The sequence below is a fragment of the Monoraphidium neglectum genome (genome assembly GCF_000611645.1).
Source record: "Monoraphidium neglectum strain SAG 48.87 unplaced genomic scaffold scaffold00437, whole genome shotgun sequence".
NCBI lineage: Eukaryota > Viridiplantae > Chlorophyta > Chlorophyceae > Sphaeropleales > Selenastraceae > Monoraphidium > Monoraphidium neglectum.
The window spans coordinates 1-22,064 of NW_014013191.1; the positions used below are offsets into that span (position 1 = coordinate 1).

The window sequence follows — 22,064 nt, forward strand, 5'->3', positions numbered from 1 at the left end:
AATGCTCGCGCATCGTCAGCAGAGCCAACGCGCCAGTCTTGCAGCGGCCGTGGCCCCCTGCTGCGCGACCCCTGCCTGCGGTGACGCCAACAGGCGGCCGCCAGGCAAATGTCCTGGCAGGCTTCACTGGCGGACGCCATCGCTGACGACATACACGCGCTGCAAGGGGCTGCCTGCCTCTCCACAAGTTGTCTGATCCCATGAGCCTGCTGGACGGCTCCACAAGCAGGCGAGCGTGGGACGCTGCAACAATCCTGCACTTTCCCGTCCTCGGCTCAGCGGCTCGCACAATGGCAGCTTCCCGGATGGCCGGCACTCACGGCGCGCAGGCGCGAGCTTGGCGGTGGTCGGGCTGTCGGCGTGGGGTGAACGCTTTTCCTACGATGCGGATGCACTCCCAAGGCACTGCAGCGTTCCTACCCTGACCCGTCCTGAGCTCAGCGGCAGGCACGCTGGCAGCGTCCCGGATGGCCGGCGCACCGCGCGCGCAGGCATGAGCTTGTTGGCATTGGGGCTGCTGGGGTGGGCGCCTTTTCTGGCGTTCGCTGGAACAGCATGCGAATCGGCATGCTGGCGATCCACGGTGTGCATGAAAGCATCGCGCCCATCAAGCAGAGCGGGTGAGACGCAAGGCACGGCAGAGCGGGGGGGGGGGGGCGCTGCTGAAGCACCCTCAAGGCGCCGCACAACTTTGTCGCAAAACAATAGCTCTGGGACTAGTTTGCAGTTGCCTGTCACGTGAACTTGATATCGTGGATCAGGCCAGTCATTGTAGTACATCATGCCGCACAGCAATCCCATTACACCAGACATCTGCAGAGACATCTACTATACAAACGGTTTGCAAAATCACGTAAGGAAACGCCACGTGTCATGGCCAGGGCTTTGTGGATGATAACCCCGTCAACGCCCATGCCACCCCAACATGGTCAACAACTGTCACATTGAAAATCAATTGGCTGTACATGGGCCCTCTCACGATGAAAGTCATGCATCTGAATGGAGGAGTTGGTCATTCCACGGTCATTCCAGGATGCGTGCGCCCTCTAGCCACACTACCGCTCCCCGCGCCGCCGTTGATGTCGGCCCTTGCGCTCACCTGGCTGCCACAGCCACCTGTCGTCCCCCAACGCCGCTGCCAGCCGCGCGTTGTACGGCGCGTAAAACCCCCGCAGCAGCCGCCGCGTCTCCGGCAGCATAGGCGCCCGCTTGCCCCCAGACTTGTTGCGGACGGGCGCCGCCAGCATGGCGGCCAGCGCACTGCTGCTGTCAGGGTCGGCCACCCCAAGAAACGCCAGCGCCGCCCGCAGGTGTGCCTCCAGGGCGAATGTGTAGTCCTCGTACCGAATCATCAGCAGCTGCTCGCGCGGCCAGTGGTCCAGCCAGTCCTGGCAGGGCGTGAGCACAGCATTACAGGCAAAAGGCGTGTGTGTTGCAGTTGCATCCTTGGGTTGCCGGGATGCTGCTAAAAACCAATGCTGGATGACGAATGCTGCGCAGGATGTATGGCAGGGGGAGGAAACGAGGTGGGCAGTTGGGCATGGCAAGCAGTGTTGCGAGCAACACAAACCAAGCCAAGCACTGGGCTCCAGCATCGCGATTTCACCAGCCCCGCCCTCCCACAAGCGCTCACCTTCAAGAACTCCCCGTACATGCCCTTGACGAGCTGCTGCGGCTGGTAACCCCGCACGCACGACTGCTTCCCACGCGCCCCCACGCAGGCGTGCCAGGCGGCAATGTCCCGGACTGTCTGATTGTGGAAGTCCTGGGGGCTGGCGGGGGCCAGGTCCTTCTGCCACCACCTGGATCAGGCGATGCGGAAGCCATCAAAGACGATCACGCCAGTGACGTGGGCGTAGAGGAGGGGGCCTCCGTTCACATGTGCGGCGCTGCAGCGCTCGTCAGAGCTGCCTGTTCAAACATCCAGGCGCCTGCATACGCAGGCATCGCAAGATTGCCCAGCCCCTGATACTCTGCAGTGGTGCCGCACACCCAACAGGTACATACACACGCACGCACAAGCATGGTACGCTCGCATGCGCGCATGCTACAGAGCACCCAACACCAAACAGGCCCACACACACCCAACACACGCACATACACACACACACACTCACACACACACACACACACTGCCAAGCACTTGCCGGTAGTAGTTGTAGGCGCTGTACAGCCTCTCCCCGGGGTCCCTCAGGATCAGGATGAGCCGCAGGTAGGGGGCTGCCTCCCGCAGCAGCAGCGGCATGGTCACCTCCAGGCCGTCTGGGCGCGAACCTGCCGGCCCGCGAGCGTAGACGCCGTTGGCGCTGGTATACGTGTTGGAGGACGCCTGGGGCGGTTGCGGTTTGGAAAGTGGCAGAGGTCGATCAGGGGGCGGGTGTCAGGGTTTGGGAGGCGTCCATCAAGCAGGGAGAGGGGAGCGATGAAGGGCCGTCCGCACCCCAGGCAGGAAGCCATGAGGGCTGTCAAACAGACACCACGAAAATGTGAGCCCCGTAGAAGCAAGCTGCAAGGCGTGGAGTCGCAACAATGCGTGCCTCGCCGGTGACTGCATCAGGCCGGCTCCTGATGATGTCAGACGCGATGGAGAAGAGCTTGACATAGGAATCAAAGTCGCCTTTTCCGCCGACGCCGCAGGGGCCTGCTGGTGGGTACGGGCACTCGTCCCAGAAGTGGGGCCCCTGCGGTGCGCAAGGGCATGTGCATACGGCTTCAATCTCGGCATGATTCGCTAGAGGATTGATGGCTTTTGGCGGTTTGATGTTCATGCAACGTACCACTGCATTGGTGTGAACCTAAACACTCAGCGGGCACTCAAGAAATCAGCAACTCCCTGCTGCAGTTATTCTTGACATGTGCAGCAGTGTGTCTTTGTACCCCACAACTTGCGCCCCAGCGCTCCCCCTGGAAACCTGCCTTGTTGCGTGCGGCCAGGACCCCTTGGTGCATTGTAAGGCGTGAGTAAAGGTCTGTAGTGCCACACTTGCTTACACCTGGAAGAGTGGGCCCCGGGGTAAAAGGCGAACAGGCACACCCGGGTGGGACAAGGAGCGGGTGGGCGCTTGTGGCGTTGCACGGCTGTATCTCAGGCGAGCAGGGCATGGGGCGATAGGAAGGTCCTAGGGCAGCGCGTTGGTAGCACTGAAGAAGGACTCCTTACAACTCAGCAACAATGTCACTCTACAAGCATTGGAATGCATTGCCTGATTGCTGCTGCCCCTATCAAAAGGCATAACGCGTCACACTCTTCCCATCCGCCTCACAACCAGTAAGTGCCGCCTGCATCCCACCACTTGCCCACGCACCAATGATGTGGAAGTATGGGATGCACACCAGATCCGGCCCCGAACCCCAGCAAGGATTCCGGTAGTCTGGGTTGAACTCTCGCGGCAGCAGTTTGAAAACGTCCGGCGACAGCTGCCGTACACTCTCATACCTTGGGCCTGGCTTCCAGCTCGACCAATAGGATGCTGCAGTGTTCAGGGGAGGCCTGGCCTGGGCTGCAAGGTAGGAGGTGGCGGCGGTCTCGATCGCAGAGGGCTGGGTCGAAGGCGTGGTAGAGGCTGCCGCTGCAGCGATCGCTGCCACTGCCGACGCCTTTGCTGCTGCTTCTGTTGCTGCTGCTGCTCCTGCTGGTAATGCAGCTGTGCTGCCGCCGGTTGTCAATGACTTCTCCTTGACCTGCTGCTGCTGCTGCTCAAGCCTCTCCTGATGCTCAAGCCCCTGGTGCTGCAGCAGGCCGGCAGCCGGCGCCACATTTGCCATGTTGCTGGTGCTGCTCAAGACTACCTCGACCCCTGGTACGCCCAACCCGTCGCCAATGCTGGCGTCGCCACCTGCTCCCTCGGCTGCCGCTGCGGCCCCTGTGCCGTCAGGCCGCGGCATCCACCCCGCTGGCCCGGCCGCGATCGCGAGCGAGTGCTGGTATCCTGCTGACAGGGCAAGGATCTGCCAACCGCCGCTGCCAAGCTCCCCGAGGACACGTCTTGGCTCTGAGATCGCATCCGGCGCGTCGCCCGGCGCGGCGGCGCCGGTGGCGGCGTATGCATTGGAGCCGAAGCCGAAAACGGCGTCCGCGGTCGCCGCCAAGGAGTGGTACTGCGCGTGCGCGCGAGGCAGCAATCAGCGGCGTGTGACGACGTGTTTGCGGGGCAGGCGCTCAGCGCGCACACATCCCTCGGAGCCCCTGTCCCGCCCAAGCAGCACGGCAGAAGGCGTCCTCGTTTGCCCTGCAAGCGCATACCAGCACATCTGCCGCGCACCTCCCCCGCAGCCACCAGCTGCACGGGCCGGCCCGCCAGCTCCCCCCTGACCAGTCCCGGCACGTCGTGCCGCCCGCCGCGCCCGGCCGCGCCGCCCGCACGCCCGCCGCCGCCCCAGCTGTAAACCTCTCCGCGGTCTGTCGCCACGAGCGCATGCTCGCGCCCCGCCGCGACTGCCACTGCGCGCCCGTGGATGCCGTCCACCTCGCCAGGCGCGTGCGGCTCCCCTCCGCGCCCGAGCTCGCCCGCCGCGTTGGGCGCGCGGCGGTCTGGCAGGGTGCCTGCGTAACCGTCGTCCCCCGTGGCGCACGTGAACACGCGCCCCTCCCTCGTCACCGCGGCCCAAAACACGTAGCCCGTCGAGACGGCCGCCACCGCGTGCCCGGCGAGCGTGCCGCCGACGCCCCTGGGGGCAGCGGCGCGGTCGCGGGGGGGCGGCTGGCCAGAAGCTGCCGCGCAGCCGTCCAGGCCCCAGACCCAGAGGGCGCCGTCTGAGGCGACAGCCTGGGTGCTGTAACGGCCGGCGGAGACGGCGACAATGCGCACCCCTGCACGGCGCCGGTCCAGGACGGGCCGCGCGCTAGATGTAGTTGTTGACGCGGCGAGCGGACTTGACGCGGCTCGAGAGCATGCTGAGGATGCTTGGTCCGCTGGAGGCACTCAAGCACTCAAGCGCGGCTCATGGCCACAGCCGTGTTCCCACTGCCACCGCCAGTGCCGCCACGCACCTTCCGGCAGCTCCACCAGGCCCGGCAGCCCAGACCTGCAGCTCGCGCCTTGCGTGCAGCCGCCGCCCGCGCCGCCGCTCCCGGCGTCCCCTGCATCCGCCGCCAGCTCAGCGCGTCGCCCCAGCTGGCCCCAGTCGTTGAGGCCCCAGGAGTACACGCGGCCGTCCGAGGTCAGCGCGACCGAATGGTAGCGCCCGGCAGCTACGCCGACGACGGCCTTGCCCTGCGCGCGTGCCCGATGCAGCGCCATTGAGTGCCCGGTCAGGGCGGTCGGTCTGTCTGCATCTGACACAATCTGGACAACTCAGCCAGGTGGCGGCAGTGCGACAGCACTTCTGCAATTGCAAGCTGCTGGACGCATTATGGGTCCCCAGGCAGACCTGGAAGCCTGACTGTCATGGCTGTGGAGACAGGCCCCTGAACAGCATGCATGCTCGCCTGCAAGCTCTTCTGCGCACCCACACACCTGCAGTGGCCCCAACACCAGGCCCGGCCTCTGGCTCCCCCTTCTGCCCAGCTGGCCCGAGCCCTCAATGGCAGCGCTGCCGTGGCCGCCGCCGCCCCGGCTGTCGTTGTGCCCCATCGACCAGACGCTCCCGTCAGACAGCGCGAAGAGGGAGTGGCGGCTGGCGGCCACTGCACTGACATGCAGGTGCTCCAGGGCTGGCCTGGGCAGGTGGGTATCGCCGCCCAGACGCCCCAGGCGCCACGCGGCGTCCAGGCCCCAGCTGAACAGGACACCACCGCCTGGCGTTACATGCGTCAGAGGAGACACGTGAGGGGCAGGCAGTTGCGAATGGTGGCTATGCGGCTGTATCCTTGTAGTGCACAAGGCAAGCAGGAATCTTCTTGAAAGGTAGTGCGTGGTTCATGGCACTGTCTGTTGGGATGTTGCAGCCCCAGCCGCAGCACACACCAGGCGTCAGCGAGCGGGCGGCGCACCAGCTGGCCGGACGCCACGCTCTGCAGCCGCCGCGACGCGACCGCTCTCGTCCGCTGCCTGCTCACAAGGTTGAGGCGGGGCGGCGCAATACCTTGGAGCTGGCGAAGCCCGCCAGGTTAGGAACCTCACTAAAGTGATCGTTACCAAAGTGACCGACTTTGGTGCGAGTGTCTGCTGGCTGCCACCAACAAGAGCGCTGGCCGCCACCACCCACCGTTTGCATCTGAGCTGTAGAGGCAACAGATTTGTCACCTTTCTGGCTTGAGATGCTGACAGTTCTGTGATGGTGAAGGGGGTTGTTGATGTGGTGATGTGCTCCCAGGGCGTGCGTAAGGCCGAGGAAGCGGCACATTATCAGGTGGGTGCAGACAAATTGATCGGGTGCCTGTCAGGGTTGGATTGCAGGTCACTCGGGGCCTTATGTCTTCAAGCTTGTACATGCGCCCCTGCAATCAAAACAAACCTGGCCGCCACGATGCAGAGTGCCAACAGCAGGCCAGCAAGCACTGCCGCGCGTGACAGGGCGGGGGTGCCCTTGGTGCGCTCAGAGCTGCGGCTAATCCTGCTGTCGTTACTGGGCTCCTCCGCATGCTTCGTCCTCCTGCTGAGCAGCCCCATTTGCCTTGGGACCCTGCCGCCGCTGCGCGAAGTTGGCTGTTTATTCGCCCCCACGAGGCTGAGCTCCTGAGCTGCAGCTCCGCTGTGCGGAGCGTAGGCGACGCCTCCCGTTGCGCGCAGGCATGCTCACGCGTGAAGATCTGGGCAAGTCAGTCACCAATTGCTTTCTGAAATGTTTGATATACGTTGATATGCATCCTACAGGGGTGTGCTGCTGATGCATGACACCCAGATCACGGAATCATTTCAAAGTAGAATGCAGCCTCGTGGCTCCGCACCACGGGCCGTTTGTAAGTAAACCTGACTGAAACCTTCCACACATCCATCAGCTGTTTCAGTCCACGCCGTCTCGCTGCAATCACTTTTGCATCCAAAGGCACAGCGAGCTACACTCGCCTGTTCAAATATCAGGTTTCCAATCACATGAGTCTTCCCCACACGCACGTCCCGATCGGCGGTTGCTGAACTTCACACATCGGGTGACGTAGAGAGCCAGTGCGCACTGCTGCGCGGCAAAGCCATCGCCCTGGCAGTTCGCAGCCACGTGGCAGGAGCCGAGGCCGCCAGGCAGCCGCCGGATGCAGGGGCCGCTGCCGCAGCTGCTGGAGTACATGCGGCGCAAGGCGGCGCCCTCTGGCGTGAGCCGTGAGATGCAGCCGAGGCGGGCGGCAACGTCGACACCGCCAGCTGATGAAGAGGCGCTCATGTGAGCAACGATGGGCACATGCCGAGAATTGATTATGCATGATGACGGACACATGGGCGCTGCAATGTTGATATGCACCATCGCCTGTGGCATTCACGTGCCCCCCCCCCTCTGCACTGCACTGCACCCAGGCCCAGCAAGCGGGGCCCAGCTGGCGGCGCAGGTAGCATCAGTGCATGCAGCGAGGCCTGGCGAGCAGAGGCGTTGTCACGATGTCGGCCAGGCCTGGCGTGGGCCGTTGCCTTTGTGTTTGCCGGCTGGCCGGTCTTGAGGCACTCAAGCCTCATCCCAACCTTCATCTGGCGTGTGGCCACTGCTGCTGGTGACAGGGAAAGCGGTGGGGTGGGGGGCGAGGAGATGCAGCACCCTGGGCACTGTAGCCAAAGCAGCATGTCGTGTCCGCATGTCGAGAGCGCTCTTGCAGCAGCATGCTGCGCCTGCATGGGCCTGCTTGTGCCGGTACGTGCAGAGCAGTCTTGCACCGGCATGCTGCGCATGCATTTAACAACAATATGCACCCTTTGCACACCGCACCAGGGAAAGCCCACGCGTATTGAAAGACATACACCATCCTCCCTGCCCGCCCGCTCTCTCCACTCCCAACATCCGCCACCAACCCCACCGCACCTCCCCTCTGCGTCCTCCTGGCTGCTCCGTCCCTGCGCAGGCCTGGGGACGCTGGCGTACAAGGTGCTGACCTTTCGGCGGTGGAGCGATGAGAACCGCTACGCCCTGCGCTTCCTGGCCTGCTTCCTCCTCATGATTGTAGAGCTGCTGTTTGAGAATTGCATGGTCTGGTGAGAAACGTACGTGCACGCACGCGCACACACACACTCTCACCCACACACGCGCGCGCGCATGCACGCGGGCGCACATGCGCCTGTACACATGCAAGCCTGTGCACGCATGCAAACGCATCGGAGACCCCATACCCACGCGCTCACGTCCATGCACCGGCACACACGCCCATTCCCTGGCACAAATGTGCACCCCAAGCCACCCCCCCCAACCCTGTCCCAACAGGATCGTCTCAGCGGTGGACCTACGAAAGTACGAGGATCCCCCTGTCGCTGCCCTGCAGGACAACGCGGAGATTGTGTTCAGGGGGCTGGCGGGCAGGGGCCGCCTGCTGCACTGGGCGCTGTACAGCGACTGGGTGCACACCAAGGAGTTCCTGGCCACCTGCCTCATGCTGGCCTTCTCGGCGGCGTGGGACCAGGTGCGTCACGGCGGACGGGGGTGAATGAGCGCACTTGACCAGTTCAGCAGTGCACACGATAGTTATCTGCCTGGCACTGAGCCTTGAAACCTTGCAATGCGGCCGCATTGCAAGGTTTCAATCAGTGCAAACTGCGACTTGCACTCCCATTTTTCTGCGCAACGATAAAGTTCCCGATGTGCATCATTCCTCCCACCCGCTTGAACCCCCAGACCCCATACTCTGGCTTTGCCATGATGTCGCGCTTTTCCGTGGCGATCTGCTTCGGCCGCCTCCTGCGCGTCGCGTGCTTCATGACCACCATCCTGCCCAGCCCGCGGCCCGGCTGCTACAAGCGCCGATTCCCGCCGCCGCCTGACAGCGCGTGGGAGATGCTGAGGATCGGGTTCACGACGCTGCGCGGCATGGGCGGCTGCAACGACCTAATCTTCAGGTGAGAAGCCCTGAGCAATGATGCGGGCGTGGGGGAGCGCTCCTGCGGGTAAAAATCCAACGTCGCCAATGGTGGGCCGGCTCAGAGGAGCAAGCTGGGCACCCTGGCGCATGAGACATGCAAAAGGGGTGAATCAAAAAGAACAGCCGCACAAACTCACCCTGGACTTGTCGTCAGCCACAGTCTGACTGCTGCGCTGCTCACGAACTCGCTTGTTGTCTGCCATTGCCTCAACCCCCGCAACTGCTGACTGGCCACCGACCGCCAACCCCAATGCACGCGCAGTGGTCATGGTGCGTTCTGGACCATAGCGCCCTGCATCCTGCGCAGCTACTACCCTGGCCACCCATGGATGCTGGCCCTGGTCTGGGTCGCCCTGATCCAGACGTCCATCCGGGACTTCTTGGAGCACATGCATTACAGCATCGACATGCTGCTGGCCGTCATAGTGACATCAGCGGTCTGGAGCTGGACACGCTGGGTCTACCCCGAGAGCGAGCTGCTGCCGCGGCGGCCCGAGGGCGCGCCGCCAGACCCTACAAACCCGTATGTTCTGGGGATTGTGGCATTTGGGCTGTTGACGGCGGCGGTGGTGGCTTTCGTGGCAAAGGCTTGACAGGGACCGCTGTCGAACACGCCCTGCTATAAGGTTATTAAATCTAGTCGGTAATCTTCAAACAAAAACACAACACAAGCTTTTTGAACAGGTCCAATCGCCAGCCAGCAACTATTGGCTACTGGCGAAGGGCCATTGTGTGAAGGGTGCCATGCAGACAGTCAAAAGCATACTCAGGTACCACAAGCCATGGCCAGCCACTCACGCCGCACTGCCTTCACCATCACACCCCTATTTGCTTTTGCCTTTCTGTTTTCCCTTGCCCTTGCCCGCCTCCCCCTCCTTTCTATGTTTGCCCTCCTTGTCATCCTTGCCCTCCTTCCCCTTCTCCTTCCCACCCTCTTTGCTTGCCTTGCCGCCGCTGCCGTCATCGTCCTTCTTGGCATACACACGCGCCGCCGGCACGCTGACCAGTTCCGCCCCCAAGTCTTGCAGTCTGGGCGGCCTCCGCGCCGACAACTTCGCACGCAGAGCCTCGGACGACGCCAGGCCGTCCGGCGGCGGCAGCACGCAGGCGGTCAGGGAGTTGCCGTAAACGCAGCCAGTGTCGAGGCCCGTGGCGGCGCGCTCGCGCTGAAGGGGTGGAAGCAGCGAGCAAGGCAAGGCAGCACGCGCGTGCGGGTTGGTAGGGTCATGTAGGAGGTGCAGCTGTCACAAATGAATATCTAGCATAGATCTCTTTCACAAGGGGCCATCTGGGCAGTGTGTCAGATCCGTGACTATCAGGAAATTATTTGCCGCCTATGCCGCCACAACGCATCGACAGCCGCACCTGCAGCCCCCGCTTCGCGTCGTGCCCAAAAACCACGTGCTGTGGCCCGTCCCAACACTTGGCCCACGCCGCCGAGCCGCCGCCTTTGACGCCTTTTTCTAGCCACTCCCAGGACGCGTCGTTGGCCAGCCGCGTCAGATCCCTCATCTTGTAGAGCACTGCCAAGTCCTGGCTGGCCAGATTGACACCAGGGATCACTCCTGGGGTGACGTGATGGCAAGTGCCAAGCAATGCGGCGGCAATGACATCAGACACCTCCAGCGGGACAGTGGGTTGTGTCGCAGCAGTAGGGTCGCGGCCCGCGGCTGAAGACCTCAATACAATATGCAACCATCACAGTTCCACTGCCCCACACCTGCACGGCAAATGCACGCGCCGGTTGGTCCCACACCCGCGCACTACCCGTGTAAGGCGAGTGACCCCGCCCCCTTTGTTGGTGAGGCTTATCCCCTGCTCGCAACGCGCAGCCCTGCTGGGCCCCTCACCCGCGTGCACCACAAGCAACCCTAGCTGCGGCAGGCTGATAGAGAACGGCAATCTTGTCAGGTAGTCCAGGGCCTCTCGGTCTTCACTCAGCCCTGCCGCCCACTTGTGCTTCCCCGGCACGTCCCTGCCGGCTGCTATCTCCCTGTGCGCGGCCAGCGCAGCGTCGTCGTGGTTGCCCCGCGCCGCCCAGGCGCCGAGCTCCCGCGCGGTGCGGATGACCTGCAGGTGTGGACATTCAGGACGAGCGGTCGCGCGGCAGCCGGTGAGAGGGGGCCACGCAGCTCGCCCGACTGCTTTGACGCACGGGGCGCGCAGGCGCCGTGTTGCGGCTGCGGTCTCCGTGCGTGAGCGGCGGCGCCTCGGAAATCGGCAGGGTGAGGGGTGGCGCCGCACGTGCCTCTTGCCTGCATGGGTTCCGGGCCCTTGCCGACCAGGTCCCCCACTAGCAGCAGGTTGTCGAGGCCAGCAATGAACCCCAGCTTGGCCAGCAGCGCCGTGAGCTCGTCGCTGCAGCCGTGCACGTCGCCTACAATGACGACGCGCCCGCCGCCGCGCAGCTGCCCTGGTGCGGCGGTTGTGAGCTCGAGGTGCAGGACGGGCGGCGGCGGGCTGCCTGCGGGGGCGCGTGGTGGGCCGGTGCGGGAGTGAAGAGGTGGCGGCGCCGCTGCGGCCGCTGTCGATGCGTTGCTGTGGTCTGCCGTCTGCGGATCTCCGTGCAGCACGGCAGGCCAGGACGTGCGCTCGCCTGTGCGTACCATAGGGTGTGGCGGTCACTCTGGAAGCAGTCGCAGCAGCCGCGGCGGTGGTGACAGGCTGCGGGGCGGGCGCCACGGCTGGGGCAAGGACTGGCGAGGTTGCGGCGGGGCGGGATGTTGTGCCCCCCATGATAAGCTTGGGCCCGAGCATATGTGAGGTGAATGAAATTTCTACATACTCGTGAAGAATAGCATTCAAACACGAATGAAGAAGAGTGCACAGCAGCAGAAGAGGCAGTTTGTCTGGGTGTGTCTGCGGTGATACCGACCACACCGCGTGGCGCCTGCCACAATCATGACACCATGTGGGCCTCGATCGTAAAGCAGGCGGCCGCGCCCTCTGCGTCGGGCTCGGCGCAGCTGACGAGCTCCGAGGGGCTCAAGATCGTGGTGGTGGACGCAAACGCCGTCATAAATGGCATAAGGCTCGAAGGTATCGCAGATAAGGCTGTCACCCTGCAGGATGTGCTCGACGAGGTGCGGGACAAGCAGTCGCGCCAGTTCCTGGCAAGCCTGGCAATCAAACTAGAGGTTTCAGAGCCATCAGAGGAGTCATTGAAAGCAGGTGCGCCGCTCCCAGGGTCGCGAGCCGGTTGTTGATGCACCGGCCGCTTGCAGCCGCCGCCGCCCTTGCCGCCCCCGCACGCCGCCTACGCGCGACGCAGCCGCTCTTTGTGGCTGGATGCGTCATCAACCCCTTATATGCAAACACACTGCCCGCCCGCAGTGACTCACTTCGCGCGCGAGACTGGCGACATCCACGCGCTGTCGACCGTTGACCTGAAGCTGCTAGCGCTGGCGCACACCCTGGAGGTCTCGGCGCACGGATCGGGCCACCTCAAGCAGCACCCGGCACAGGTGAGCGCGCCCCACAGAGACGCTGCCGGCCTAACGATTGCAACGCCGCCCGCCTACGGCCAGACGAGTCTGCCTCTGTGCCCTCCGCACCGCCAGCACGAGCCGCGCCGCGATGCACTTGCACCCAAAGACGTCAGCGCCGTGACTTACAAGCCCCGCGCCCCTTTCTCGGCCCCGCATCCCCTCCACAGCCCGTCCTGCGCACCCGCCACCGCGCCGCCGGCCGCGCGCTGCCCGGCTGGGGGCGCGTCGCCAACCCAGAGGAGTGGAAGGTGGTGGACGACGCCAACGACGACGACGCGGCCGCGGCCGCCGCCGCCGCGGGCAGCCGCATCGCCGCGCACGTGCAGCAGCTCCACCTGGACGGCTCCGCGCCAGGCGGCGCCGTCGGCCTGCTCGCCGACGGCTTGCCATCTGCAGCGACGGGAGGCGCCGGTGGCGGTGCGGGGGCCCCAGCGGGGCAAGCGGAGCCGGGCACTGGGCAGCAGGGACCCGAGCAGCAGCAAGAGCAGCAGCAGCAGCAAGAGCAGCAGCAGCAGCAGCAGGCAGCTATGGAGGAGTCCTCCTCTGACGATGAGGCCCAGGTGGGCGGCGGCGACGACGGCTGGGAGGTCGCCGCCAAGAGCCACGGCGCCCAGCGGCGGAAGAAGCGCAAGGAGTACCGGCGGCAGCAGCGGCAGGCGGAGTTTGAGGCGGAGTGGGACGAGCACTCGCGCCTGATGCAGCAGCGGCGCGGGGAGGCGGGCGCGGCGGCAGACGGCGCGCGGGCCGCCGCCTCGCAGGGGGAGGGCGATGGTGTGGAGGCGCGGGAGGAGGACGATGAGGATGACGAGGGCCAGCGAGAGCCGCAGCAGCTGTTTGGCCCGGCGGGTGTCTATGCAGAGGGCGAGGAGGGGGAAGAGGATGAGGACGAGGAGGAGGAGGGGGGCGAGGAGGACGGCGACGAGGCAGGCGGGTTGGGGGCGGCAGAGGAGGGTATGGAGGAGGAGCGTGAAGGGGGCGCCGAGGCGGGCGGCAGCGGCGACGGCAGCGGGGACGAGGGATTGGAGGATGCAGGGCAGGAGGACGTGCTTGAGACGAGTGGCGCGTGGGAGGCCGGCGCCGCATCGGGCGGCGGCGGCGGCGGCGGCGCGAGCAGCGTGGGCGTGATGACGGCGGACTTTGCTATGCAGAACGTGCTGCTGCAGATGGGCCTGCGCCTGCTGTCGCGCGACGGCCGCGTGGTCTCACGCCTGAGCCGCTGGGCGCTGCGCTGCAGCGCGTGCTTCTTCGTGACGCGCGAGGCGGGGCGGCTGTTCTGCCCGAAGTGCGGCAACATGAGCCTGGACCGCGTGGAGGTGGCGGTGGGGCCGGACGGCGCGGAGTACTTTGGCGTCCGCAAGCGCCACATCCTGCGCGGCACAAAGTTCTCCCTGCCCAAGCCGCGGGTGAGCTTGTGGCACGGGCGCAAGCGCGCGTACGCGAGCTGTTGGGCCTGGGGGGCAAGGATGCAGCATGGGGCGGCGAAGCGCCGGAGGGAGTGGGGATGCGAGTGCGGGCGGGGGGCTGCGGTGAGGACGCGGGCGTGGTGGGCGAGAAGGGGTCAGCGCGGCCGGGCGCCTCGCTCCTTTCGGCGTCGAGGCCTCGGGCGCCAGTGGGCAACCCCCTTGTGCACCTCTGCGCCCAGGCGGGGCCCCACAACGCGCCTCCTCCACTTGGCTGCAGCCAGCCCCCTGCCTTCTGACCTCGGCTGACCAAAGGGCAGCTCTGCTCGCAAAATCCCCCCAACACGCCGCCACTCTCCTTCTACCAGTCATCCGCCTAGACACCCCCACACTCATACACGCACACACACACGACACAGACACACAGGCAGACACACACACACTCACATGCGCGCGCCACCCTCCTTGCCCCAGGGCGGCCGCAACAGCAAGGACCCCATCCTGCGCGAGGACGTCTTCCTGCTCAAGGTCAAGGCCTTTGGCCGCAGGGCGCAGAAAAAGCAGCCGCCGCCCTCAGCTGAGGACGCCGACCCCTTCGCGCCGGAAGGCACTGAGTTTGGGGAGGGCCGCAGCCAGGCGCAGCTCGCACAGCACAGGGGCCTGGCGCGGGTGCTGGAGCCGGCGTGGAAGCACAATCCCAATGAGAGGAAGCTGTCGCGCAGCAACAGGCGCAGGTGACGCGGGCGGCGGCCGGGCGGCGGCAGCGGTCGGTCGGGGCTCGAGCGCGGCGTGTTGTGTGCAGCTGCGTGGCCTGCCTAGCCCATGTTGGTTCAATGCAGCGGCCGGGTTTGGATGCAGGAGTTCTGTTTGAGGCCGGGTTTGGATTGCACGTGATTGACGGCTGTTTGTTCTGGTTTTCCAGCGTTTACATCAGCGTTTGTAACTACGCACAGTGATGAAATGGTGTGTGTGTGTGTGTGTGTGTCAACCACTCAACAGTAGTCAGATCAGGTGGAGGCAGACCTGTAGTCTCCTTAAGCAATGGGCTTGAGGAGGGAGGCGGTGCAAGTGATGATGCAAATATCGGGTGGGGTGGGGGCTGAGGCGGGAATTTGGTGCGTGAAAGTGCCAACCTGCTGGTAGCTGCTGCACGAACAGCGTGCGCGTCAAATCAACCCGGGAAAGTACATGCTTGTAAATCCTGACATGTGTGCATGCTGCTGAGCTAGATCGGGCTAGTGGAACTGCACATCCTGTTTGCCGGGTGCAATCACGAGCCGAGGGTGTGCCATCAGCGTCACCGGGTCAACAAAAATAGGAGCAGCACCAGTGGGTACCGCACCACCATGCAAGAGATGCAAGTTTCCGCAAAAATTCAGGGCTACCTACACCCAAACTATAAATTCCCGCCGGCTAGCTAATACCGCAGCACGGATATTTGCGCCCAGTCAGTCCCCATGCCGTCGAGCCTCACGATGACCCGCCGCACCGTGTCCTCGAACCAGCTGCCGGGCAGCTTCCCCGCAGGGTCCGGCTGGGTCAACGCGTATTGTGCCGCGCCGTTGACAGTGTGTGTCGGCACGAGCCGCGTCGATTCGCAGTCGCGCAGGGCGCCGCCGGCGCGGATCGCGACGCCGGACAGGTCTGGGCCGCCGTAATCGCCCGCCACCGGGAAGCGGCTGAACTCTGCGTAGTAAAACTGGAACCCGCCGTCCGCGCAGCCCGAGTCGATGCAGCACGGGCCCGCGGCGCACTGGTCGTCCCGCAAGCAGCCGGCGGCGCCGTCGCAGGCGCCGCTGCCGCAGGGGCAGGCGTAGGCGGCTGGCAGCGCGGCATCAATGGCGATCCTGACCAGTAGTACGTCCCCCTTGGGGCGCGCGGGCTTGCCGTCCGGGCCAAGGGGCGGCGCCGCGTTGGTGTCCCGCAGCACAAAGGTGGCCTGCTTGTTCCTTGCCTGGACCGTCTGCATGAGGTGCTGGCTGAGCCAGCCCTGAGGGGGTTTGCAAGGGGCAGCGCAGGGATGGAAGGGCATTGCCTGAGATGATTGAGGAGAGGTTGGGCTCATATAACAGCTCTTGCTTTCCACACTCCAGATGCTTGCAGCGATGTTCACACAAACACACGCGCGCGCGCGCGCGCGGCGCACACACATGCGTTCATGCAGACACACTCAGCCATGTATATTTAAGAAATTCCTCGCTCTCTCACTCTCTCTCTCTCTCACACACACACACACACACACACACACACATGCGCGCGTGCGCGCTCTTGCGCATTTACCTGTTGGACCCTGAAGTAAGCGGGAAGAGTGAGCGACGAAACACCTCCCATATAGCTGGACACGTCGCCATACCTGAGTTTGCAGTGAGGCACAAGGTGAGGGGTGAACTTGGACGGCGGGCAGCACAAACAGGAGAGGAGGCCATGAGCTTAAGGTGCTGCTGGGGTGGTATTAGCTGGCTCGGGTACTAGCAGAGTATGGAAACACGCATGTGAGGCGATGTTCAAGGCGTTTTCATGTCCAACGCTCAGTCCACGGTCGCACCAGTCAGGTCGGCACGAGGTGGGGCGGCGGTCGATGACCCCCGCGCCGTCGACGCGACACACAAGGGACCCAGTGTGAGTGAGGCCTAGGTTGTGGCCCAGCTGCGGATCACGAGTGGTGGACGTATCAAGGCGGAGTCATTAGACGGTTCATCAAAGCAAGAGCAGCCGCTAACACAGCCGGATCAGCTGGGCAGGCGAGCACCTGTCATGTGTACGGGCTGCCCACAACACAAGTAAACAACAACGTCATGGTCAGAGCCCAAATGCGTGTGGCAGCAGCAGGGGCAGCGGCTGCTAAAATCTGATGTCAGATGCAAGTGCCAGTCCTTAGCGTACCTGCGCCGCAGCCAGCGACGCCGTTCCACGCAATCGGCCTATAATCATGCACTTTGCCACACGGCCAGCTCCCCTTGCAAATCACACCAGCGCGCACGCACTCACACATACGTGTGCACAGCGTATACACAAAGAGGTACTCACACGCACGAACACACATGCACATATACACACACACATGCACTCACAAATGCACACAAAGGCACTTTCACTTCCCTCCGCCCACCTCGTGGGCTATGTACACCTTGTGGCCCTCCACCATGGTGATGGGCCCGCCACGCCCCACGGTGCCCACGGGCGCCGCAAACCCCGTCGTATGGCGGCGCCGCTGCGACGCCAGCCCGCAGCTCCACTGCCCGCCCCAGGCCCAGTAGCAGGTGCCGCAGCCGCACTGCCGGGAAAGGTGGGGGCGGAGGGGTGCCCAAGATGGCAGGCGGGTGGGTGATTGGGGCCATGAGCGCCGGGCCGGGGCGTTGTATGTAACAATCTGCAGCCATGCTGAGCTCAGAGACCCGTCTACCTCCTGCCGGTCTGAGCCGCGCTGGCCGCGGCATCAAACTGCGCATCCCGCAAGCCAATCGCCCCTTCAGCCGGGCCCTTGAGGGGGTGGCCAGCGCTGCCATGCTTCCAGACCTCGAACAACGCGGCGCGCCCCCCTGCTACAGCGGCCCCAGCCCGGCAGCGCAGCCCCTCCCGCGGCGCCTCACCCCTGGCAGGCCGCGGTACGCGCGGTCGTCCGGGCATGACGCGGCGCACTCGCCACCGTTGGGGCACGCGCTGTCGCACACGGCGGGCGCCCCCGCGGGCTGGTCGGGCTTGTATAGCGGGAAGCACACCACGTGCTGGTGCGTCGCCTCCCCAACTCCCAGCTGCAGCATCGCGTCGCTGCACCAGTCAGCGCAGATGTTGGTGTCGTTGCGCATCGAGCTGAGGGTGGCCCAGCCGTACACGTCGACGCGGCCGCCGCTGCCGTCGGGGCCGCCGGGCTTGGTAGCGTTGGACTCAAAGGTGATCTGGCCGCCACTCATACGGTAATACGCCTTGATTGATTGGGGAGGCCAGGGAGGGAGGGTCGGGCGGAGGTGGGCAGACGGAGGAGGGGGCGCAGGTGCGGTGGGTGACGAGCGGCGGCGCGGCAGGGAGGAGAGGGCTCAGAGTGCTGCTTCAGAGGTCGACGGGCGCCCTTGGCGCGTCTTTGGTACGCTGAGAGAGCGCGACTGGCGAGGGCTCAGCAGCAAACCGCATCCCCGCTGCTCCGGCCAAACCGCAAAGCATCCATCGAGCCTCAGGCACCCATCTGCCGGAAGGGATGCTTCCCCCCGCTCCGCTAAGTCGGGTGCACAAATGTCTGTGCACAAAATAAGTTGGCCCAGCGCACCCTGTTGATGGAAGTGAAGCCGTCGCACTCATCCGCAAAGATGTTCTCGTACGCAGAGGGCGGCGGCAGCTCGCCGTACTTGTAGCCGCCCCAGGTGCAGTCGCAGCTGGGGTCCGGATTGTTGGGGCAGCACGCCTCGCGGGGCGGGTAGTACTCCCGGCGCCACCTGGGGGTACGATTTTGATGCGCCAGGGAGGGGCGGCAGGGTTGCGGGGGCCGCAGGACTGTTGAGGGCGGCAGTGCTTGTGTGGCGCCAGGCGACGGGGGCTGGGCCTGCAGCCCGCGTGGTGAGGCTGCCCCTGACCAACCCGCAGAGGCGCTCCTAGCCTTGCAAAGGGCAGCAGGTTGATGCGCAGCAGGTCAAGGACCACCGGCGTGGCCCTCACTTGAGGAGAATGATGGCGAGGGTCCGCGCCTTAGTGCCGGGCGTCCGAAACGCACGAGCGCAGGCGGGTAGGGTCCCCTCCGCCGCGCCCGTGCGGGCGTCGACGGATTGGTACAGGAGGCGCGGCGCCGGGCCCAGCTCTAGGGACGCCATCCGGGGCGCCGTCGTCGCGTGTTGAATAAAACCTGCATCTGGTGGAGCGGGCACACTCTGCAGCTGCTGCAGCTGGTGCTGCTGGTGTTGGTGCTGCTGCAGCTGCTGCAGCTGCGGCTGGTGCAGCTGCTGCTGCTGGTGCTGCTGGTGCTGGTGCTGGTGCTGGTGCTGGTGCTGGTGCTGGTGCTGGTGCTGCTGCTGCTGCTGCTGCGGCCATGCCACACCTGTTAAACCCGCAGTCGCCCTGGCCTCGTGGCCCTCAATGATCAGGCGACCAAGGTAGTCAGAGACGTGTCCTGTGCCGCTGAATATGCTGGTCGTATGCACCGCAGCATTCTGCTGGCTGCGCAGCTGCCGTGACCACCAGGGGGTCGCGGCGGCAGCGCAGCGGGGCGAGAGCGCGCCACAGGCCAGCAGCAGCAGCAGCCGCAGCAGGTGCAGGGCCGGATGCTGCAGTGGTGCTGCGCCCCCGCCGCCGCGCCGTGCCTGCTGCTGCATCAGTGCTCGCTGCTGCATCAGTGCGTTGAGAGAGCGTTCAGAGGCTGCTTGCGGAAGGGGTCGCCATGGTGGAGGCACGGTTACCCGTCCCTGGCGGGGGGACGCGGCGCCAACGGTGCTTGTCGCTGTGAGTGTGCACGAAACGCCGGGTAGTGGCTCGTGCACAATAATTGTGTCTCCAACTACAGAGTGTTGAAGAACGCTGTAGGCATGAGGGCTGGAGCAGTTCGCGGATTGGAGCGAAAGCCGCGATTTTGCATCGGACAAGCTTTGGGTCAGGCGCGTCGAAATGTCCAGGTATGTCAATTCAATTTCATCTTTGACGGGGCTTACGCTCTTGCTGTGTCCTCTAGTTGCTCTTGAAAGCTGCCCTGGGGCCCAAGACGAGGTTGTGCACCACTCCACATCAGCTGCATCTCTGGTGCGGGTGACACAAGCACTCTCTGCCATTACAATGCATGGGTGGAGGGGTATGGTCATGCAACTGCTTGCAACTCACATGCCACAAAACGCACCAGAACAGATGGGACGCGCCCATGATGCTACGCTACATTGTAAGGAAACCTGGGCAGCCAGTGCATACAGCAGGCATGTTCGCCGTCTGATGGAAGGGTGATGCGGCCAGATGATTGCACACAGATTTGGCTCCTGAGTGCAGATCTCAGTTTCAAGAGATACACGGGAAAGCAGGTGACCACTACGACTTCACAGACTCACTTTGTGCCGGGTTCGCATGGGGCAATCCACGCCCAATTGACTTGATTTCGCTCACATGCGCAGGCGCACGCGCTCACGCACCCAACCACCCACCCACCCATCCACACCCACACACACACACACACACACACACACACGCACACCCACACACACACACACAACAGGAGTATGCATTCATCTTGCCACCTAAAACAGCGCGCATGAGCCTCCTTTGCGTCCTCGCCTGCTGCCTCGTACAGCTCAACCTCATTGCAACGACATACGCGCCCAAAGGTAGATTTACACGTGCTACTTGATTGTTTATAAGCAGGTTGATCATGCATCAAAAGCCGGCGGCGCGCCGCAGTGGGGCCGCGCAGGTGTCGTTTGGATTGTGAGAAGCGCAGCCTGTTGTGTGGGTGAGCATGTCGGCTGCATCCAGCCGGAAAGCGCTGTACAGCGCAACAAACGCTATTGCAGTGCATAGGGGGATCCTGAAAGGCCGCCCAGGCGGCGTGTGCGCATCTGGTACGACCAAAGAACAACATGTGTCGATCAACGAATTACGGACCTGTCCCTGCCAGCGTGCTGCTCTCGCGGGCGGCGTCCCCTTGGACGCCGCTCGGGCCGCGGCCCCCGCCGCTGCCAGTGCTGCTGCCAGCCCCAGCACTGCGCCGCGCACCACCATCAGCCTGGGCCTCACCGCTGCCGCTGCCGCTGCCGCTACCGCCGGCACGCGCGCCGCTGCCGTCTGCACCGGCCTCGGCCTGCGAGCTGCTTGACGCGGGCACATCCAACATTCCGCCCTGCACAATGGCATCAACCGCCACCTCGATTGTCGGCTGCCTGCTCATCCTGGCAGTCACCCCCACAGCACGCCCCCCCTCACACACCTCCGCGCCCCCTGGCGCCGCGCCGGCGCTGCTGCTGCCGCCGCTGCCGCCGCTGCCGCCGCTGCCGCCGGCGCCGCTGCAGCCGGCGCCGCTGCCCTGCGTCCCGTCGTACCCATACCGGCTGAACGGCGACTGCAGGCCGCCGACGCGCGGCGGGTTGGCAGCCCCCATGATGACCGAGGGCAGGCTCTCCTCGGGCTGCGCCTCAACCGGCCCCGGCCATGCGTGCGACGATGCGCCGCCGCCGCTGCTGCCGCTTGTGCTGACCCTCCGCAGGCCCCCGCGGCGGCTGACGAGCCCGGGGCCGTCATCGTCACCCTCGCTGGTCAGCGCACCCGGCCCACTGCCCCAGCGCGCCGCGGGGCTGCCGGCCGGCGACGCCGCCGACACGCGCCGCCCGTCGTCCGGGGTCACCCGCCGCCGCCGCCGCTCTGGCCGGGGCTCCGCGCCCGCCGATGCGCCCGCGTCGACGCCGACGCCGCGGTCGGCCGCGGCCGGTGCCTCCTCCTCCGCCTCATCCCCTGCCTCTGACCCCTCGCCACTGCCGCTGCCGTGCTCCTCCAGCTCGAACCGCGCCGCTGACGTCACCGAGTCCCCCAGCGACCGCAGCCGCGGCCGCAGCTCCGCCTCGGACCCGCTGTCATCGCTGTCCGAGGATCCGTACTCGAACGCGTCTCGCAGCGCCGAGGAGCCCTGCGGCTGCGCAGACGTGGACGCGCCGCCGTGGCCGCTGCTGGTGCTGGGGCCCGCGCCGGACGCCGCCGTTGCGGCGCCGCCGCCCGCCGCGCGCAGGTTCGCTGCGGCCATCTCTTCAATGTTTTGGTGCGGGCCGTGGGCGGATATGGGCAGCGCGGGCGCGAGGTAGCGCCGCTTGCGCGCCGGGTGTGACCCCGAGGACCGCGGGCGCCGCTGTTGGTTTGGGTGGGCAGGGGCGGGCGAGGCGGGGAGGGGGGAGGGAGGTGTTGGAGGGATTGCCATGCATCACGTCAGACCGAACCGCTGAGGCGCAGGCCCAAGGCTGCATGCGGCGCACACGAGCCGCAGGCGCAGTTGGCGGCAGAGGCAGCAGCCGCGCGCCAGCACTCGACGACTCACCGTGGACGAGGTGACGCTGCTGCCGCCAGCGCTGACGCCAACGCCGCCCCCGCCCACGCCTACGCCCACGCCGCCGCCACCCACACCGCCGCCCCCGCCCCCGCTCGTCGCCGCCACGCCCGCCACCGTCGGTGAGTCGCCCCCCGTCTTCGCCTGCCGCCGGTTCTTGAGCGTCATAACCACCAGGATCCCGGTCAGCACCAGCACCGCCACGCCCAGCGGGACGGCCAGCCCCACCGCCAGCGCGACGCTGATGCGGCTCG

At 65.2% G+C, this 22,064-nt stretch overlaps 6 protein-coding genes across 6 annotated transcripts in view; 2 read left to right on the top strand and 4 right to left on the bottom strand.

Annotated features, from left to right (window-relative positions):
- Positions 1 to 987: 987 nt before the first annotated feature.
- Positions 988 to 5,240, bottom strand: MNEG_3466 (hypothetical protein; the record flags this gene model as incomplete). The annotated part of the gene is made up of 8 exons (XM_014048051.1): positions 988 to 995; positions 1,100 to 1,388; positions 1,634 to 1,802; positions 2,118 to 2,329; positions 2,529 to 2,681; positions 3,334 to 4,098; positions 4,263 to 4,810; positions 4,991 to 5,240. The coding sequence occupies 8 exons, from the start codon at positions 5,238 to 5,240 to the stop codon at positions 988 to 990; spliced, it is 2,394 nt and encodes a 797-aa protein (XP_013903505.1).
- Positions 5,241 to 7,685: 2,445 nt separating this feature from the next.
- Positions 7,686 to 9,525, top strand: MNEG_3467 (hypothetical protein; the record flags this gene model as incomplete). Its single annotated transcript, XM_014048052.1, has 5 exons — positions 7,686 to 7,716; positions 7,925 to 8,049; positions 8,339 to 8,476; positions 8,689 to 8,909; positions 9,240 to 9,525. The coding sequence occupies 5 exons, from the start codon at positions 7,686 to 7,688 to the stop codon at positions 9,523 to 9,525; spliced, it is 801 nt and encodes a 266-aa protein (XP_013903506.1).
- A 231-nt stretch (positions 9,526 to 9,756) lies between these two features.
- MNEG_3468 (hypothetical protein) lies at positions 9,757 to 11,668 on the bottom strand (the record flags this gene model as incomplete). Its single annotated transcript, XM_014048053.1, has 5 exons — positions 9,757 to 10,098; positions 10,298 to 10,497; positions 10,783 to 11,002; positions 11,215 to 11,396; positions 11,539 to 11,668. The coding sequence occupies 5 exons, from the start codon at positions 11,666 to 11,668 to the stop codon at positions 9,757 to 9,759; spliced, it is 1,074 nt and encodes a 357-aa protein (XP_013903507.1).
- A 173-nt stretch (positions 11,669 to 11,841) lies between these two features.
- On the top strand, positions 11,842 to 14,558 carry MNEG_3469 (RNA-binding protein NOB1; the record flags this gene model as incomplete). The annotated part of the gene is made up of 4 exons (XM_014048054.1): positions 11,842 to 12,103; positions 12,266 to 12,396; positions 12,588 to 13,823; positions 14,295 to 14,558. 4 exons carry the CDS (start codon positions 11,842 to 11,844, stop codon positions 14,556 to 14,558), a joined length of 1,893 nt encoding a protein of 630 aa, XP_013903508.1.
- Positions 14,559 to 15,237: 679 nt separating this feature from the next.
- On the bottom strand, positions 15,238 to 19,655 carry MNEG_3470 (hypothetical protein; the record flags this gene model as incomplete). Its single annotated transcript, XM_014048055.1, has 5 exons — positions 15,238 to 15,810; positions 16,930 to 17,094; positions 17,411 to 17,743; positions 18,082 to 18,247; positions 19,633 to 19,655. 5 exons carry the CDS (start codon positions 19,653 to 19,655, stop codon positions 15,238 to 15,240), a joined length of 1,260 nt encoding a protein of 419 aa, XP_013903509.1.
- Positions 19,656 to 20,376: 721 nt separating this feature from the next.
- The window catches only part of MNEG_3471 (hypothetical protein), a gene marked incomplete at both ends in the record, with an annotated part of 3,994 nt that continues 2,306 nt past the window's right edge, over positions 20,377 to 22,064 (bottom strand). The window contains 2 exons of the mRNA XM_014048056.1: positions 20,377 to 21,615; positions 21,802 to 22,051. Of these exons, the coding sequence (XP_013903510.1) occupies positions 20,377 to 21,615; positions 21,802 to 22,051 (1,489 nt within the window). The remainder of the gene's footprint in view (positions 21,616 to 21,801; positions 22,052 to 22,064) is intronic.